Source organism: Schistocerca americana, chromosome 1 (assembly GCF_021461395.2).
Source record: "Schistocerca americana isolate TAMUIC-IGC-003095 chromosome 1, iqSchAmer2.1, whole genome shotgun sequence".
Lineage (NCBI taxonomy): Eukaryota > Metazoa > Arthropoda > Insecta > Orthoptera > Acrididae > Schistocerca > Schistocerca americana.
Genome location: NC_060119.1, coordinates 513,683,044 through 513,701,899, shown reverse-complemented (window position 1 = coordinate 513,701,899; position 18,856 = coordinate 513,683,044). Strand labels below are relative to the sequence as shown.

Genomic DNA, 18,856 nt, shown 5'->3' with positions numbered 1-18,856 from the left:
CATATAAACTCACGTGGAACCATTATAACAAAAAGTCCATATCCATTAACGCAAAATTGAGGCACTACAACACTGTCGTACTTCCGGAGGCACTGTATGCATCTGAAACAACACAAATAGATGGGCAAACTAAAATCAAAGAAATAGAGAAACAAGAAAGGAAAATTCTCAGGAAAATTTTTGGCCCGATACAAGAGCAAGGAATCTGGAAGAAGAGACCAACATCAGAATTATATAAATATACAGACAATATTACAGATACAATAAGGAAAAGAAGAATGCAGTTCTACGGACATATCCACAGGATGAATGAAAACAGAATTTCAAAGCGAATTCTTAAAGTCATCAACTCAGGCAGGGGAAAAACAAAATGGATAAAAGAAGTTGAAGAGGACCTCAGACAAGCACACATAACAGTAAACGATGCAGAAAATAGAACTGAATTCAGGAACATCATCAAAAAACATAAATTTGACACCACTACACAGAAGACACCAGGATGCAAATGGACAGCGGAGCGAAAGAAACAACACAGTGAACACATGAAGAAAATTTGGGCTCAGAAAAAACATAAACAATCATCATAAAGGAATTCAAGTTCAAACGCTCTCTTAAATTGGAATAATCGAAAATAATAATAATAATAATAATAATAATAGTGTCTTTTCCTATTTGGTCAAAAGCTGATTATAACCTAAAACCTGCTTAAACTAGTTTTTTTCTGTTTTTATTATTCTTTTTGATAGGACATGGCATGGTGTGATGGTTTATGTTCGGATGACATCAGAGAAAACTATACTGTAAGCATATATTTCTAACAGATATGCATATATGGGGATTCTGAATGTCAATGAACTTGATTACATTAATAATTCTGTTTTATATTCATCATCTTTGCAAGAAAATCAATTGTGAGTCTTTAAGGTTTCTTATCAGTTAAAATGAGTATGGTGAATTAACTGTGCTTCCTTCCAGGAGTGGACAGATGTAAGTACACCATATGTTCATTGCAAAACTAGTGACTGTGGTGCCAAAACATTTTGAAATGTTGTGGTACAACTACGAGGGCGGTTCAGAAAGTAACCTCCGATTGGTCACAGTGCGGGTTGTGGGGGGAGTAGCGACGCCATCTGTGCGTTCACGCACTCAACAGGTCAGTCGGCATCAAGCCGTGGTCGAGTGAACGTCGTACCTGCGCTAGTTTAGTTTTTGTGGCAGTTTGAAATGTGTGCTGCAATAGAAAACCCCGCCAAATGTGAAGTGCGTGCTGTCATAAGGTTTTTTACAGCCAAAGGATATTCTGCAGCAGCTATTCATCGTGAGCTTTGTGCCATGTACGGACCAAGAGTTATGAGTGAAGGAGTTGTTCGTGAATGGGTACGTTTATTTAAAAGTGGACGAGAAAACGTTCATGATGAAGAGAGGAGTGGTAGACCATCATTGGTGACTGACGAACTCGTTCAGAGTGTTGATGCAAAAGTTCGTGAAAATCGACGTTTCTCAATGTCGGAGTTGTCTACTGGTTTTCCACAGATTTCTAAGACTCTCTTGTACGAGATAGTGACAGCAAGATTGGGTTACCGTAAGTTCTGTGCACGATGGGTGCCCAAAATTCTTACCGATCACCACAAAACTCAAAGAATGGCCTCTGCATTAGACTTTCTGTCACGTTATGAGGACGAAGGAGAACCATTGTTAAACAGAATCGTGACCGGTGACGAAATCTGGATTAAGTACGTGAACCCTGAGACAAAAGAACAATCAAAGATGTGGGCACATTCAAATTCACCTACCAAACCAAGAAAAGCCTCGCAAGATTTTTCTGCCAGAAAACTGATGGCAACGGTGTTTTGGGATGCCAAAGGGGTGCTGTTGGTTGAATTCATGGAACGTGGTACGACCATTAATCAAGACGTGTACTGTGAAACAATAAAAAAGTTACGACGGGCTATACAGAACAAACGCCGTGGTATGCTGACTTCCGGTATCGTTTTTTTGCACGATAACGCCCGTCCTCAATCTGCTCGCAGAACAACGGCTCTTCTTGAGTCCTTCAAGTGGGACGTTATCAACCATCCACCTTACAGCCCAGACCTGGCGCCAAGTGATTATCGCCTCTTCATGCATTTGAAGAAATGGCTCGGGTCACAGCGGTTTGATGACGACGAAGAGCTCAAAGATGCAGTCACAGGCTGGCTCCAGGCACAAGCGGGTGATTTTTATGCAGAAGGAATTTCAAAGCTTGTGAAGAGATACAATAAGTGCCTCAATCGCTATGGAGACTATGTAGAAAAATAGTGCAAAGATGTAGTTGTAAGATGTATATATTTAAATATTTTTATTTAACTTGGTGTATTTTTTTAAATCAACCGGAGGTTACTTTCTGAACGGCCCTCGTAATAATGAGTTTGAGGGAAGACAGTGGTCTCTCATGTCTTGGGGCGGTGCCAGTAATCTCCATCAGCATAGCCCAAGGTTACAGTAGGCCCCAAAAAAGTGTACTGACACAGGCTTTGTTCTACGAAAGTCAAAAGGGTCACCACTCTAAAAGTGCTAGCTTGAGCATTGGCTCCTTGGGTGTGGAGGACTGTATGTAAGGCACCGACAGTCAGTGAGAGGGACTATGCATGCAACAGATGAAATGACACACACAAATGAAGTTACGGTTAAAATGCAGTACGTTTTCATTGTAAGAGGGCTTTAATGAATTTGAAGAATAACGACAAAATTGTGCAAAGCACAACGCATAACATGAATGAGCACTCTTTCACAAAGCAACAATGTATAATACATTGTACAAGGTCACATGAAAATAGGGCAAACAACAATCCACAAGTTGTACAAGGTGGTATTAACAGGCAGACGTTTCAAAGCAGGACCTACAGAATAACCCAAGGAAAGAAAGGCGAGAGAGACCTCTGTAAATGGAAGGCCTGTATGACTGAGAGCAGACAACACATAGCAGAAGACAATTATGGTGGTTGGTAGACAAGACCAAAACTTTACTTCTGTTGTCAGACCATAGGAAGTATGCAGCTAAGTTACAAATTTCATACAGCTAAAGGTATTTTATTACAAAATTATTATTACTACTATTATAACTGTTATTTGTACACTGCTGCTGCTGCTGTCAACAAAAGTAACATAGTAAACTTACAGCATAAACAAACACAGTATTTGTTTGGTGTGAGAATGGTGCCTTCTCAAACTAATTATAGCCATATGGGTCACCCAGGTTGTTGCATCCAACTGAATCTACATAAACGAACAAGGCATGAAACAATAAGGCAGGGTTGATGCATTTTTTTGTTGATATGGTATTCTCCTAATTGTTTTAACTAATGACAAGACTTCTTTTCTTCTTCAAATTTTTATGGTTCTTGAATGCAACAAAAATAATAATGACTATTCCATGTGTCACTTGTGCTAAGTACCCAATTCAATTCAACTCCCCCCCCCCCCCCCCCCCCCTCCCCCGAAAAACAACACACTAATACTTTCAATGGCATGCACGCTTTTTAGTTGGCCCAACTACCCAGCTATACACTTTAGTTGCTTGCTGCATCAACAGCATACCGTGGGGCTTTACAACATAGCTTTCATTTTTTGAAATACATCAATTTGCCACACTGGCTGTTGTTTTCAGGATTAAACCATCCTTTTACTTCGGAATGTTGGCTCTGTAGTCATTCTCAAGGGCAAAGTATAACCTCACAAACACATGTACTTGGATTAGTCAATGTACTTGTCTGCATCACACAATTATGTTGACTGTAATGCAAGTATTTTGTTGAAGAGTTATACTTTGCGCTTGAGAATGGCTATGCAACCAAAACTAAGTAGTAGTAGTTAACAATATACAATAGCAGCCAGTGTGGCAAACTGATGTCATTCAAGAAATGTATCACAGCTGCTGACTCCACTGCAAGTAAGATATTAGTAACTGTCATTTAAAGCCTTTTGGATACTTGCTGTTATTCTGAGAGCAGCGGCATTAGATACCTAGCAGCCAGTGTTCTAAATACTTACTTGCTGAAATACCAGTTGCTAGAATCAAACTATTCAGAGTATAGTACTTTGTGACCTGTTCCAAAGACAAAAGTAATGTTTTTGACTAACCGATCTGTGTAGTTCATGACAATGCCGAGAATGTTGTGCAGGCACTGTCTCAAGGCAGCTTGCTGGGGAGTGTCACAGGCATCTGCTCCCTGTTGGCTGCGCCGCTGTTTCTTGTGTATCACTGGTGTAACCTCTCGAGACGGTCCTGCAATTGCATCATCTCGTTCCACAGACTCTATTTCCTGTATTTCCACATGCTTTCTTTTGCGTGTCTTCTTCTTTATCGACGAATGCTGTCGCTCTAACTGTTCCTGTAGAGGATCTTCTCCATCCACGTGTTCCTCTTCCTCACCTTCAATTGCCTGTTCAAATAAATAATTAGTTTAAAATGTTCAACAAATACTCATACCTATTATTGTATTTGTTTAAATATTCATTTAATTTAACTATTAATCTGTAGGGGCAAAATGAAGCTGCCACATAGATAAGAAACACTGACTGATGTTATATGAATAACATCTGCATATAATGAATGATTACTACAGTAAAAGTAATAACTGTAGATCCACACAGGAGATCAGCTTTAAATCACTAATAATGGGGAGGTGGTGTGGAAGATGACAGCTGAACTCTACTTATCAGGAATTACCACATCATTCACACAAAATGTCCTGGAAAAAGAATGAACAACCGAAATCAGAGAGGCTGCATTAGGCAATAAACCTAATTCCAAATCACACAAACAATATTTTCTGAACTCAATCTATTTTAGCAAACAAGAATAAGAACATACACAGTCAAATGAACCTTGGGTATTTGTGCACAACACAGAAGCAATAGGCAAGGATGAGGCCTTTACAGGCTCATTCAATTGAACTAAAAATATTATTTATGTTTGGATTGAACTGCCTAAAATAAGTACTTTTTATTGTAACAGATATTAGCACTTCTTCCTGTTCCATTCATGGAGGGAGCATAAGAAGAATGATTACTTGTATGCCACTGTGCATGGTGTTACTAATGAAATTTTATCTTTCTCATTTACACAGGAATGATACCAGAAGCTGAGTAGTATTGGAAGAATCAAACTATTTTGCCTGCCAACCCAATTGGATTCCCCACATTTCCATTACTGGCCACTGCATGGCCAATTAGCTAGCTACATTGTTCCCCAGGTGTTGTAGATGTGTGAAAGTGCATCACTTGGGTTTTCCTACAGTGCTATGGATGTCTGAATGCATCCTGAGCTATTCACCTCACTCCTGCAGACGAGTTACTTCCATATCTCTGTGAATAAAAAGATGTCGAGTATTTATAATACAAATACGTGTCTTATTGTGTGCTATCATTTGCAAAAAATCTTGTTTTGATATCTTGAATCATTTATGAGATGTGACGAATGTTATGACTACATGATTCGTGATGCACAATGATGTGAATGGGCACATCGCATGTGACCCTCCTTCAGATATAAAACCCAATAATTCGACAACAGAATGACATATCCCCCAATTTTAAATAAAATTTCGATATCTTATCTATATTTTATTCAGTGCAATGTTTGAGCTAAAATCAACCATATGCGAAAGTTTACGCAATGCATTTTTACCTCTGTGAACTCTTTAAAATTTCACACAATGTTTTACTTAATTTGATGCAGCGTAGTAAGTATGATGGGTAATGAAAAGAAATTCAGTTCTTTATCAACTGAAATATCAGACTGCAAGATGGGCAAAAGTCAGTTCTTTTACTTAATAATTTTTAAAAAGTTGGACGATAAGTAATTCCTGTTGGCCAAAACGTTGTCTCTCAGCAGGCTCTAGCATTTGGTGAGCAGTGCAGTTATAATAAAAGCCCCCCTCAGCACAGGACGCAGAGAGCACATCTATAGCAATGAAAGAGTCAATCCAATGTCCTATGGATGCTACACATTTGACCACCACTTCAATATTGCATGGATAATTGTACTGTATGTAATAACTTTCCTATACATAGTACAGTTTCTCAGCACCCTGGCAATAAATTTGAAGGCTGCTCTCTCCTAGAGATACTGCCAAAAAATCAAAGGCTGCATTCCAGTTAATGTGCAGCTGAGCTCCACGTGAACCAGAAGTGATGACAGTGGACAATAATGCAATTATAAAGGTAGCTGCAAACAACCTCCAAGAGGGCTTACCCTCTATCCTCAATCTCACTTATCGTGCTTCCAACGGAAGGGAATAAAATGTCACACCTAACTGAGTAATGCCTGAAAAACTGAGCATATTGTGTTTTAATGTAATGTATTTCACATGAAACGGGATTTGTACCCATTATGTTTGTCTCATCAATACATAAAAAACTTGGAAGCTATCAGGTACACACTAATTATTGAATTATATCAGGGAAAGAACTGGTCCAAACATGAACCCTGTGGGATACCCCAATTTACAGTTGGCCTTATGTGGTATAATTTGTGATGTTCTCCAGAAAACTAGCAAAATGCTGAAGGATAAAAAATAAATGCGTTATGGGTGAGAAAATCAACTCTGCCTGTTGGAGGAAACCTCAAACTGCATGGTGACAATAATTATGGTACTTGTTAGGTCTGCTACAGGCTTCAAAAATCCAGTTTAAGCTGGTTATGCATGGTAACTAAGTTATGAACTATTTATGATAATTCATTAAAATTAACCTTACAGTTGTAAAAATACACAAAATATTCTCTCTTAAATCTAAGAACTTCTAGTCCAAACAAAAATTAATCTTATTTGCAGTAGTGTCAGAATGTATATATAAAAATATATATATGTATATGCAAATGTCTATCTTGGCATATAATGCTGATGAAAAACTCTTGGGTTTACAGGTGGGTGGCAGCATTAAAATACCATGACATTTTGACAGACATCATAATCATCATTTTCGGATCAATTGCCGAGATATGTGGATGCTATTATACAGGTATGCCCCCCGCCAACTGGCCACAGGCAGCCAGGTACCATTCGACTGGTGGGCAGGAAGGAGGGTGAGGCTGCGGTGGTGAGGATAGCAGAGGATAGCAGGCACACCGTTTGCATCTCTGCGTGAGCATTTCACTTGTGTCTTGCAAGTTGGATGGTGCTGACCGTGCTCTTGGCACACTGCCCGCTATCGCAGGATTTCGAGTGGCATTCAAGTTGGTATCGTTTGTCTCTGTTGACTAGGTTCTCATGAGCCTGTATTTCAAAGGATTCTTTTATGATGTTGTCCTAGTAGCCAGGCACTTGACAAAGTACCTTCAAGTTCTGAAAGTCAAAGGTGCGGTATTTCCGGATGCTATGTTCTGCTATTGCTGATTTCTCTGTCTGTTCCAGTCACACACCCCTGATGTGCCCCTCGCAGCATTCCAAAATACAGTGCTATGTTTGCCACTGTGCTGTTGGCCACAATCACAGGCCACCTGGTATGGTCACAATATATTTACTTTTGCCTCTGTATACGGTTTCTGGGGCTGTTTGCTTATAGACGATACAAGACTGCATCACTTTTCACCTCCAATTAGCAGTCAGTCAGCATGAAATCAGCAGCTTCCCAATGTGTGGGACCCCTTAATGGGCTGACGGAAGTGGCTTGCACTGTATGACTCTACATAAGTTACAAGACTTACTAATACTTAGGAGATTTTTCTTTTTTTTCCTGGCAACCTTTCAGGATTTGGTCATTCACTATATATTCAAGGTTCACACTTATGTGGCCAATAGTACCCTGGGCAAACACAGTGCTGTATTTTGAAGTGCTGTGAGGAGCAAATCAGGCATGTGTGACTGAGGCAGATAGAAAAAACAGTGAGATCACAGCATAGTATCAAAAAGACCACACCTTTGACTTCCAGAATATGAAGATGCATTGCCGAGCAATCGGGTATTGGGACAGCATCATACAAGAACCCATCGAAATACAGGTTCACGAGAATTTGGTCAACAGCGATGAAGGATGCCCGCTAATTACCGCATGGAATCTTGCATTTGCATTAATACGCTGAGAGTGCACCCAGCACTGTCCAACTCGCAAGATTTGGTTGGAATGCCCACACAGAGATGCGAACGGTGCACACGCTACCCCTGCCACTGCAGCCTCACTCCCTGCCCAGCCGCCGGCCAGACAGTCCCAGATGCCCGTAGTTAGGTGGAGGGAGGCACACCACTAGTACAAGTATTACAGCATCAGCATATCTCGACACTGTCGGAATATGATGAGTATGACACTTGTCAAAATGTCACAGTATTTTGACACTGCCATCCAGCTGGAACCCCGAAAGCTTTTCACCAAAAGAAAAATATGATTTTCCAATTTTCTGAAGATATTAGTATATTGTAAATTAATATTTCATATTAGGAATTATGACAATTTTCAAAAGTAAAATTAAGAATAATGTTTCAAATATCATACAAATAGAACCAAGAAAAATGTTGTGAGAAAGAAGTAAAAGCTCCACATTTTTGAATAATTTTACAATTTCAAATTACTTCTCAAAAAAAATTCTCAATCTAGTACAAATGTATTTTACGTATCAAATCTTTAGTCTGCAATATTTGCGAAAGTAAAGCTTAAAAGATGTAAAACATATCATGAAAAGAAGAATGACAGGTACATTATACACTAGGTATTTAGTTTCTTCCTCTAGCATTAACAAGAAACAGATCTGTGTTTCTCATCCAACACACCCACTTGAAAAGATAAGAATGAATTATAGAGTATGATACGCTATATCACGTAAATAAAAAAATCACATTTATGATCGCTGCATAACATGTAACTTGTTTTCATAAGTTTGGCAACTAACAATGGAGGAAAACACTTCTACAACTTGATAAAAAGATAGGACGTAACCATGAGAAAATGACAGAACATAATGGTATGCAGATGAGTGCCATATATTTTTGTACATCTCTTTACCGTATGTCAACAAAATAAATTCTGGTAAGGCCAAATCAGGACAAAAAAACTGGAAATTAAAATTATATTACAATGAAATAGTTTAAATATAATCTGGAAAATACAGAGTCAACTAGCACAAATATTACATTTTGAGAATTTCATTGACTCTATTACATTTTGAGAATTTCATTGACCCTGAATCCGTCCTGGTATATGATCTCAGTTTAGGGAGAAGAGAGTATCATTATACTTTAAGGTAATACACAACAACGTGTTTGACAATTCGCTGATTTAAAATCCAGTTTCCAGTTTATTCCTGTGTATCAGTATCTTTAATTTGGTGTAATTAATTCTGTCATTTTCTACTGTTCCATAACTACAACAAATTTTTGGCAAGATTTAGTTATTCCTACATGTATCTTGGAAGTATTTTCATGAGGTATTTATTTTGAGTGTAGCCTGTACCACCCACAACTTCTATTTGGAAAAGCACTTTCCAACAGTGACAGCTGTGTTGGAGAAGTTGAAGACTGAAATGGAAGAGTGGAACAACCCTTTGGCACGCTATTCAAAAATTGTGTTTCAGATACACGAAGCTCAACAAAAAACCTGTGCTGATGCAGAATAACGAAGTAGCAGATAAAAGAGGTGAGTTCTTGCAGGATAGTACAGGATAGACTATTTATCATAGTGATGAGAGATGGTGTGGTGCAAATCATTCCAGAAAGTTTTATTAGCAGGAAAAAAAAGGGCTTTTGTATCAGAAAATATATACAATTGTCACAGAGGAAGTACTCAGGAGTGGAATGGCTGGAAAGGAGGAACTCAAACATTGTCCGGTTCAGGAAAAAGGATTATAATGTGCCACACTGGGAACAAAGATGAGTTCAAGCAAAATGCTGGTTTATGTTTTATTGGGCAAAAAGGTGTTCATGACTTAACAATGACTGCTGTAATGCACATCTGTTGTTTACTGTTGTTAACTCAAGGGGCCTCTGTAGTTACTGCATTGACATTGCTTATACACCAGGAATAAAATCATTCTCTGGACTTTTTGGACATACAGGATATGTTCCCTCTCCATCAGGAACCAGCATCCAATAAAATCAATTTCTGAACTTTTTGGACATACAGGATATGTTCTCCCTCCATCAGGAACCAGCATCCAGGCAAGCTCAGTGCATACTGAGACTGAATTAACAAGCACTGATCCAAAGTGTCATCTGATACTCCAAACTGTGCCCAAGAGCTATCAGTGGACCATTTGGCTGAAAAACTAACATCAACCTGTCAGCACCTGCACACTTGACTGCATAATTGGAGAACATGTTTCCGAGTGCAACATAGCAGACATCAGTATTTAGTTTAAGATTCAAGACATCGTGATCCTTGGAACTACACCAGCTTCTCTAAACTATATGGGTCACAATTATCTCTCCAGCTCATTGTTTAGTCTGGCAAAACAGTCTGCTAGTGCCAGTCCAGTCCTCCTTCCAGCGTTGCCTCCCTAGTACTCTCCCCACTTTTTACCATTTTCTATTCAGGTTCAATCTCTCTCTCTTCTTAGCAACGTCTCTCTCTTCTTAGGTAGATAGCTTCCCTGTCTCTAGGACCTCCTACCTCCACTGTGATCTGGCATTGCTTTTATCTAATATTGCATTTTATAATGATCTCCTGATCAAAACCTACTGCCTTTTCCTCGTAAATAATACAAGCTCCACTACTAACACTAGAAGCCAGACATATGAGGCTGCTGCAGCACTACTTCCATATGGTGGAGAGCTGTCATTTCCCTTATCCAGTGTTCTTATTTTGATTTTTGCTTGGTACCTCCTCCCTCTTTTCAAAATGTGAAATTGCTGCAGTAATGTCAAACAAAACATATGGGAAAGATTGGTTCTACAAACCATATCAAGGGAAATGCTCTGACATGCATCCCATTTAAACATTTTATTTCATATTGAGAATTTATTCTACACGAATGTCATGATAGAATACGAGGGTAGTTTGAAACATTCCTGGAACGGAATAGAAAAAAAGTACTTACATCACTGAAACTTTTTTTATTTTTCAATGTAGTCCCCTTGTAGATTATAGCACTTGATCCAATGATGTTCCAGTGCCTTAATCCCATCTTGAAAATGAGTTTCTCCAGGCCTGCAAAATCGTTGTAAACTCCAGCTATCAATTCTTTGCTTGAAGTAAATCTTTGTCCACCAAGAAAAATTTTCAGTTTTGTTAAGAGATGGAAGTTGAAGGAGTCCTATCGGGTGAATAAGGCGGGTGTGGCAACAATTCATATCTTAGTTCATGTAATTTTGCCATGGCAACAGCACGTGTGCAGGCGTGCGTCTAGAGTCGCAGCATCCATCTTGCAGATAATTTTTTCATTTCTAATTCTTCAGTTAAAGTGTGATATACCCTTTCAGGTGACATCCGACAAGTGTGAGCAATTTCCTGCACTTTCAATTGGTGATCGTCCATGACCATTTTGCAATGATTTCTGGAGAAGTGACACATCTTGGCCAACCACTGCGCATACCATCATCTAAGCTCTCCCAATCAAATTTAAATTCATTTGTCCCAATCAAATTTAAATTCATTTGTTCACTTGGTAACAGGTAAATACGAAGGAGCAGAGTCCTCCAGTGTATTCTGGAAATCAGCATTAACGTCCTTTGCCTTCATATCTTTCTTTACGAAGTATTAATCACTGCCCGAGTCTCGATTTTTTTCCATCTTCGCAAATCACTATGTCGGAACAACAACAGAGCCATGTCATTGCCATAGCTCTCTTCCAAGAGCACTGACAAACCCCGTGTTTACAGGGAACATTCCAAAGAAAATCAAGTGAATAACTTGTCCCGCTAGTGCTGACCTCTCGTAGTGATTCTGAGAACTTTTCAAACCAACCTCGTAGCTGCAAGTTTGTGATGCTATAGTACTTGCCTTTTAGTAAAGTAGTGATAAATAATTTCAATTTGTATGGCATGCAAGTCATGAAATTTTGGCTTGAAAAATCTGGAAAAGTTGTGCAATGTTTTGTTGGTAAGTGCAGGAATGTTCCTTGTGGTAACTGCAGGAAAAAAGAAGAAGAAATCCGCCACCCATTTCTCATCCCACGATTATGGCTGCACCTCTTCTTTCATTTCCGTAAATATATAGATTTCCTTCTGAATCACAGAAAACAAGTAAAGAACTTTTCCCCTGCCATCCCAATGTACTGCACTATGGCAAGTATGTCACCATGCATTGCTTCCATTTTTCACAAAAGGCCTCTGATGAGACAAGGTGGTCCTGTATAATATAAACCAGTGCATCAAGATCTTGATATGACCAAACTGTCTCGTGGGTGACCTAGCAGACACATGATCCCAGGGCATGATATGCAAGTACTCTGATGCCCATAACTCATGGGACAGAGTTGAAACAGCCTGATCTGTGTTACCACATGTCGCACCACACAAAAATCAGGAGCACCTACTCATTTTGCAATAGGAGATGCACTTATATGCTAGCAAGGGCAAAAGATACAACATATGTTTGTGGTTACCATTTGGGTATATTTTAACAAAAATATAATGAATTACCGTTCAGCTAGTTTTTCCAAGGAATACTAACGTTCTTGTAATTGTTCACAAAAAGGAAATTTGCAGAATCAAAAGAAACAGTAGTACCTTCAGCCATTCCTTGTCGGTGAGGCTATCTGAATAATCTACCTCTTTGCGCTGACGTGTACCTCGGCCATACACTCTTTGCTCTTCCTCTTCCTCACCAGACCACTCACCCTGGAATTGCAGTAAGCAATAAACTTATTTTAGACTGTAAAAGTGGCATGCATGTTGGTAAAATTATTGCAATAAAGTAAGTGACTTTTTGCATAGAAAACATGTTGGTCTCCATGATACTGCTACCATCAGATTTCATGAAATAATGTTTTTTAACTCAACCTCATCATCTTTCAACAGCCATGCAGGAAGCTCCTCCTCTCCCATGAGACGAGGCTTTGCTTCTTCAGTCTTGCGTTCTATATCCATCTTTTGGAAAACATCAAATTCAGCTTCACTTCGAGCTATCATCTGATTCACAGTTTCATCATCAGGAACTTCATTTTCTTCCTGAAAATGCACAACAATATGTCAAGTTTTGTGATTATGTGCTCTCTTTCTATCTACAAAAATTTAAGTACTGCACTATGATTTTCGTTGTAATATGAGGCACAAAAAAACTATAACTGATATGACTTCCTGGAGAGTACTACTTGGTCCATAATACATGTGACATTAGTGCAGATTACAAGAATCTGTCTGCTGTGGCTTAGATGGATTACTAATTAATAAAGAGTAGGCATACTTGCTGCGACAGTGCTGGAACTCATATAAATCACAGAAAACTGAACAAACCTCATCATCTGCTTCATCTTGTCGTAGAATAGTCTTTAGGAACTGCTGTCTTTCTGAGCCTGTTGATTTCTGATCAAACATTCCAGCTTGTATAACTTTCTCATCCATGTTGAGCTTGTAACGAGCAGCTGCCAAAATACGTTCCTCTACTGAATTTACTGTCATCAAACGAAGCACACGTACTTCATTCTTCTGCCCAATTCTATGGGCTCGATCTTGGGCTTGTAAATCCTGAACAACATCAGAAAATGGGTACAACAGAAACAATAAAATTAACGTGATTAGCAACAAGCCAAGAGAAAGACATGCTATAAATGTACTGGGTGGAATAGTTATAAAAAATGTCTATGAGGCTTTTTGAAATATGGAACTGTATTTCTGGACGGCAGTGTTAATGCAATAAGGCACTACATAGTGACTTTCTTTAGCTGCTGTTTGGCATTAATCTAAACAAATGTCACTGTCTCATTGCCTTTGGCGAAACAGTTGTGGCAAATTTTGTGAATGGGCAAAAATGAAAACCCTTGGAGAATTATGTATACATTAACATACCATGAGTGATTAGCAGAAAGTTACAATAATATCAGTAAGGAAACAATTTCTTGGTGTTCTGCAGCTATAATCTATTCACAAACCATTATGTTGGTCAGTTAGGTAGAACTGTGACAATTAGGTTATCAGAGGAATTAAAGAGTGTGAAAGAAATTCAACTTCTGCAGGACATCTTTTAACAGAAAACATACGACACAGAATGCTGTTTTAGTTTCAAAAGACCAAACATGACTTACATTTTTTCTCTTTATTTAATTAATTTTAATCACATACCACATCCCTCACTGAAACTTTTGTTTCATGTATATTTTGTTTGCGTTAACACTCAAGCAGTCATGCCTACGCATAAAGTGCGCGAACCAAAATAACATTGTCTGTTATCGTTCAATTTTTGTTTTACAACTGTGAGCCCATATCCATTCCTTCATTATTGCTTCAGCTAACACAGTGATAAGTTGTGTTGTCATATGTTTAAGTGAGCACCAGTAATGTAAAATAAACAGCAAGCTTGCTGTGAAAAAATTTACAATCTGTGCACGAAAATGCTCCAGAGTAAGAGCTAGCAGCGGAATCCCACAATGAGGCAGTTGTCTACGAGAAAATTAGTTACTGAATGAGTGTTTGGCTGGGACATGATGCACCTGCACTCTTTAATGCTCTGAGTGGGTCATTACCGTAGGATAATGCGTGCACATGGCACGAGAGTGGTACAATAAAAGTTTTTTTTTATTATAAACAGTGATTTAGCTTATTTAATATAAGTTTATTTCATCATTTTTTAATTACACCAAGATTAAATAGTGATTTTGCTTGTACATGTGTACCTCAGTAACATAAAGACAGCTATCCTTTACATGTATACAAATTACACAGCAAGCCCACTCATGTTATGAAAATCAGCACGTCCGCTCGAGGGTAACATTCTGCTGTGATTATGGAAATTATTCTGTGGTTACAACTGCACATGTTAGAAGTTTAGCACAGAAGAATGATACATGATTAAGAAAGTAAAACTGTCCTCAGTCTGAAAATTAGTCTGAACATCATAGTGCTCTAGACAGGGTCCTGTTGAGGCTGGTGTGCCTATGCATTGAGTTACCCTACCCAGCCAGTTATAGACAGACCTACATTATGGCATCGATTCCAAATCACAATACTTAATTATAACACAAATACGATGAATACTTGTTAAATGTAGGTGGTTCGCACATGTATGTATTACTGTCATTTGAAAATATAATTTTATTACTGTGTACTCACAGTATTGACATCATTTGTTGTACTTTTACTTGCAATAATTGCGGTTTTAATCGTCATATATCATTTTGTATGTATGTGACCATAGAAATGAAAGCAAAGTATTCCCCATCCGTGCTGCATCTCAGCTTGCATTTGGATTTGTGCAAGTTGTTGAGTAGAGTTATCAGCTGACATCCCACTTTGGTGAAGTTTTTACTGCTAATTGACACTGAACTTTTGTTTCAGAAGTTCTAAATTTAGTGGACAATACTCTTTATTGGTAACTGTTAATGTTTTTAAATATTTTTGTTCTCAACTACAGGATCTGGTGATGGCAATAGCTGAAATATGTTATATCAACTCTTAGTGTTTCATGAAAACAAAATTCGCATTTATTTTGCACTTGTTATATGACAGTTTTTCACCATAAGTGAGGTAATTGCTATACCACATATCTGCTATTCAAACAGTTTGATAACAGCAAGGTTTATTCTTGTTTACTCATTTGAAAACCAGCCTAAAAGGACACCATTTTCAGATCTCTGCACACATCCTACAAGAGGTATTTCAAATTTCTTTCAACAGTGGAATTACCATTAGTGTGGGATATCAATTCCATAAGAGAAAGTTTTGGAGGAGACAAAATCAGCCAAATTGTATAGTAAAACAGTAAAGTAATATGACCAAGTTCTGTTTATTTTTAAACACAACTCACATACTGTTACGAAATGTTGTATCACATGTTGCACACAAAACACAAAAATGAGAAGAAAACAAATAAAACAAATTCTGACCTGATGAGGATTCCAATCAGAATCAAAGATAATGACAGTATCTGCTGATTGTAGATTCAATCCAAGGCCACCTGCTCTGGTGCTCAACAAGAAAACAAAATATTCTGAGTCTGGAGCATTAAATTTCCTCAGCAGTTCACCACGTTCTTCCGCTTTTGTTGTCCCATCCAGTCTGAGGTACTGAAAGCCACGCCAACCCAAATAATCCTCCATTATTGTCATAAGCTGTGTCATCTGACAAAATAGCAGCACACGATGGTTTGATGCCTTCAGCTTTGGAAGAATTCGGTCAAGAAGTTCAAATTTACCAGATGCTCGGTACAGGTCTGGCCTAGATTACAGATGTGATGTAAGTTTCATACTCAATCATTATCAGAATTTAAATAAACTTTATATTAGTTACCTAAAAGGAATAAATTCACAATCAATAAACAACAGCAGAGCAGAGAAACACATAAAGAAGCATACACAGGATTTTGAATCCTGGTTTCTCTATGAATGAACATACAGGAGAAACAGTCAAAGAAAAAGGAATTTTGTAATCATCATGTTATCTCCTAATTATGCTCAACCACGGATCAAAGGAAATACAGTAGGACAGTAAGCTTAAACAACGTTATATTAGTGACAGACTAAACTGAAAAAAATGTTATCTGTGGCCATTTTGCAATACACGCAAATATAGATGCAAATTCGTCTCAAAACATGAAAATACAAAATTATCTAATAGATGTTATTTCATAGCGAGCTGTAACAAGAGTACCTATTGTATCAGAGATAGTTGGGAAAGCTTATTTTCTGCACATAAATATCAAAAGTGTAACCAATTTTCGGTTACTGCCATTTCATATCTTCTCGCAAAGCCTGATTTGTAAAGATAATGTGCATAAGAATGTGTTTGAGTAATGAAAACTGCACGAATAGTATGATGTATCAGTGCAATCAATGCTCCGGTGCCACGCGAACTGTGGGGAGCTGAATAAACTGGGTAAGATACACACAGCATATTCAACTTAGTACTCAGCCATGGGACTCAGCACGTTAGAACAAAGAAACGGGTACATTTGTCTGCTAGTCAAAAGTTCAAACAGGTGATATAATATGGACATTTTTAACATGATAGTTTTAGGTGCCATGTGTTGCTCGTTGTTTCTCTTTCCATATTTTGCAATGAGTGAAAAGACTAATCCTGGTCCATCATGGAGTCTGATTATGAACCTCACACACCCAAAGGTATCAGTGATCTCTATGACCACATGTCCGGTCAGCTTTTGCGGAAACGCAGAACAAAGAACAAAGGTGTAGGCTAGTGCCCTCCAAGAACGAGGCAGGGCTTCTTTCCCAGCATGACTACATTCCACTCTGATGGTCACAATTCTAATTTGTTCATGCTCCTGGCTGAATGGTAGTTTATAGTGGCCGCATGCTGCACTATAGTGATGGAACAACAAAATCTGTCAATGTATTTCCACGCCATCGAAATTATTTTGCTAACATGTGAATAACATTATTTTCAGTCCTACTTCTATATTAAGTACCTTATCAATTCTATCTGTAGCGGTGCCAAGTATGGGTTGCTTGGCTATGAATGATCACAAAAGGTTGAAAGTAATATTTTCTAATTATCAAATTGGAGAGGAAAAGAAAAACAATATCAGGTAGCATCTTAAAACACATACATCTACATCTACATCTACATCTATACTCCGCGAGCCACCTTACGGTGTGTGGCGGAGGGTACTTATTGTACCACTATCTGATCCCCCCTTCCCTGTTCCATTCACGAATTGTGCGTGGAAAGAACGACTGCTTGTAAGTCTCCGTATTTGCTCTAATTTCTCGGATCTTTTCGTTGTGATCATTACGCGAGATATATGTGGGCGGTAGTAATATGTTGCCCATCTCTTCCCGGAATGTGCTCTCTCGTAATTTCGATAATAAACCTCTCCGTATTGCGTAACGCCTTTCTTGAAGTGTCCGCCACTGGAGCTTGTTCAGCATCTCCGTAACGCTCTCGCGCTGACTAAATGTCCCCATGACGAATCACGCTGCTTTTCGCTGGATCATGTCTATCTCTTCTATTAATCCAACCTGGTAAGGGTCCCATACTGATGAGCAATACTCAAGAATCGGACGAACAAGCGTTTTGTAAGCTACTTCTTTCGTCGATGAGTCACATTTTCTTAGAATTCTTCCTATGAATCTCAACCTGGCGCCTGCTTTTCCCACTATTTGTTTTATGTGATCATTCCACTTCAGATCGCTCCGGATAGTAACTCCTAAGTATTTTACGGTCGTTACCGCTTCCAATGATTTACCACCTATGGCATAATCGTACTGGAATGGATTTCTGCCCCTATGTATGCGCATTATATTACATTTATCTACGTTTAGGGAAAGCTGCCAGCTGTCGCACCATGCATTAATCCTCTGCAGGTCCTCCTGGAGTACGTACGAGTCTTCTGATGTTGCTACTTTCTTGTAGACAACCGTGTCATCTGCAAATAGCCTCACGGAGCTACCGATGTTGTCAACTAAGTCATTTATGTATATTGTAAACAATAAAGGTCCTTTCACGCTTCCCTGCGGTACTCCCGAAATTACCTCTACATCTGCAGATTTTGAACCGTTAAGAATGACATGTTGTGTTCTTTCTTCTAGGAAATCCTGAATCCAATCACAAACCTGGTCCGATATTCCGTAAGCTCGTATTTTTTTTACTAAACGTAAGTGCGGAACCGTATCAAATGCCTTCCTGAAGTCCAGGAATACGGCATCAATCTGCTCGCCAGTGTCTACGGCACTGTGAATTTCTTGGGCAAATAGGGCGAGCTGAGTTTCACATGATCTCTGTTTGCGGAATTCATGTTGGTTATGATGAAGCAGATTTGTATTATCTAAGAACGTCAT

The 18,856-nt window shown here is 38.6% G+C and overlaps 1 protein-coding gene across 2 annotated transcripts in view; it reads right to left on the bottom strand.

Moving 5' to 3' along the window:
- LOC124605066 (ATP-dependent helicase brm-like) overlaps positions 1-18,856 on the bottom strand; it is a 231,433-nt gene that overhangs the window by 18,066 nt on the left and 194,511 nt on the right. For both annotated transcript variants that reach the window (XM_047136532.1, XM_047136531.1), the window contains exons 19-23: positions 15,947-16,277; positions 13,362-13,592; positions 12,909-13,076; positions 12,636-12,746; positions 4,120-4,421 (exon numbers count right to left, since the gene is read on the bottom strand). In XM_047136532.1, coding sequence (XP_046992488.1) covers positions 4,120-4,421; positions 12,636-12,746; positions 12,909-13,076; positions 13,362-13,592; positions 15,947-16,277 — 1,143 coding nt within the window. The remainder of the gene's footprint in view (positions 1-4,119; positions 4,422-12,635; positions 12,747-12,908; positions 13,077-13,361; positions 13,593-15,946; positions 16,278-18,856) is intronic.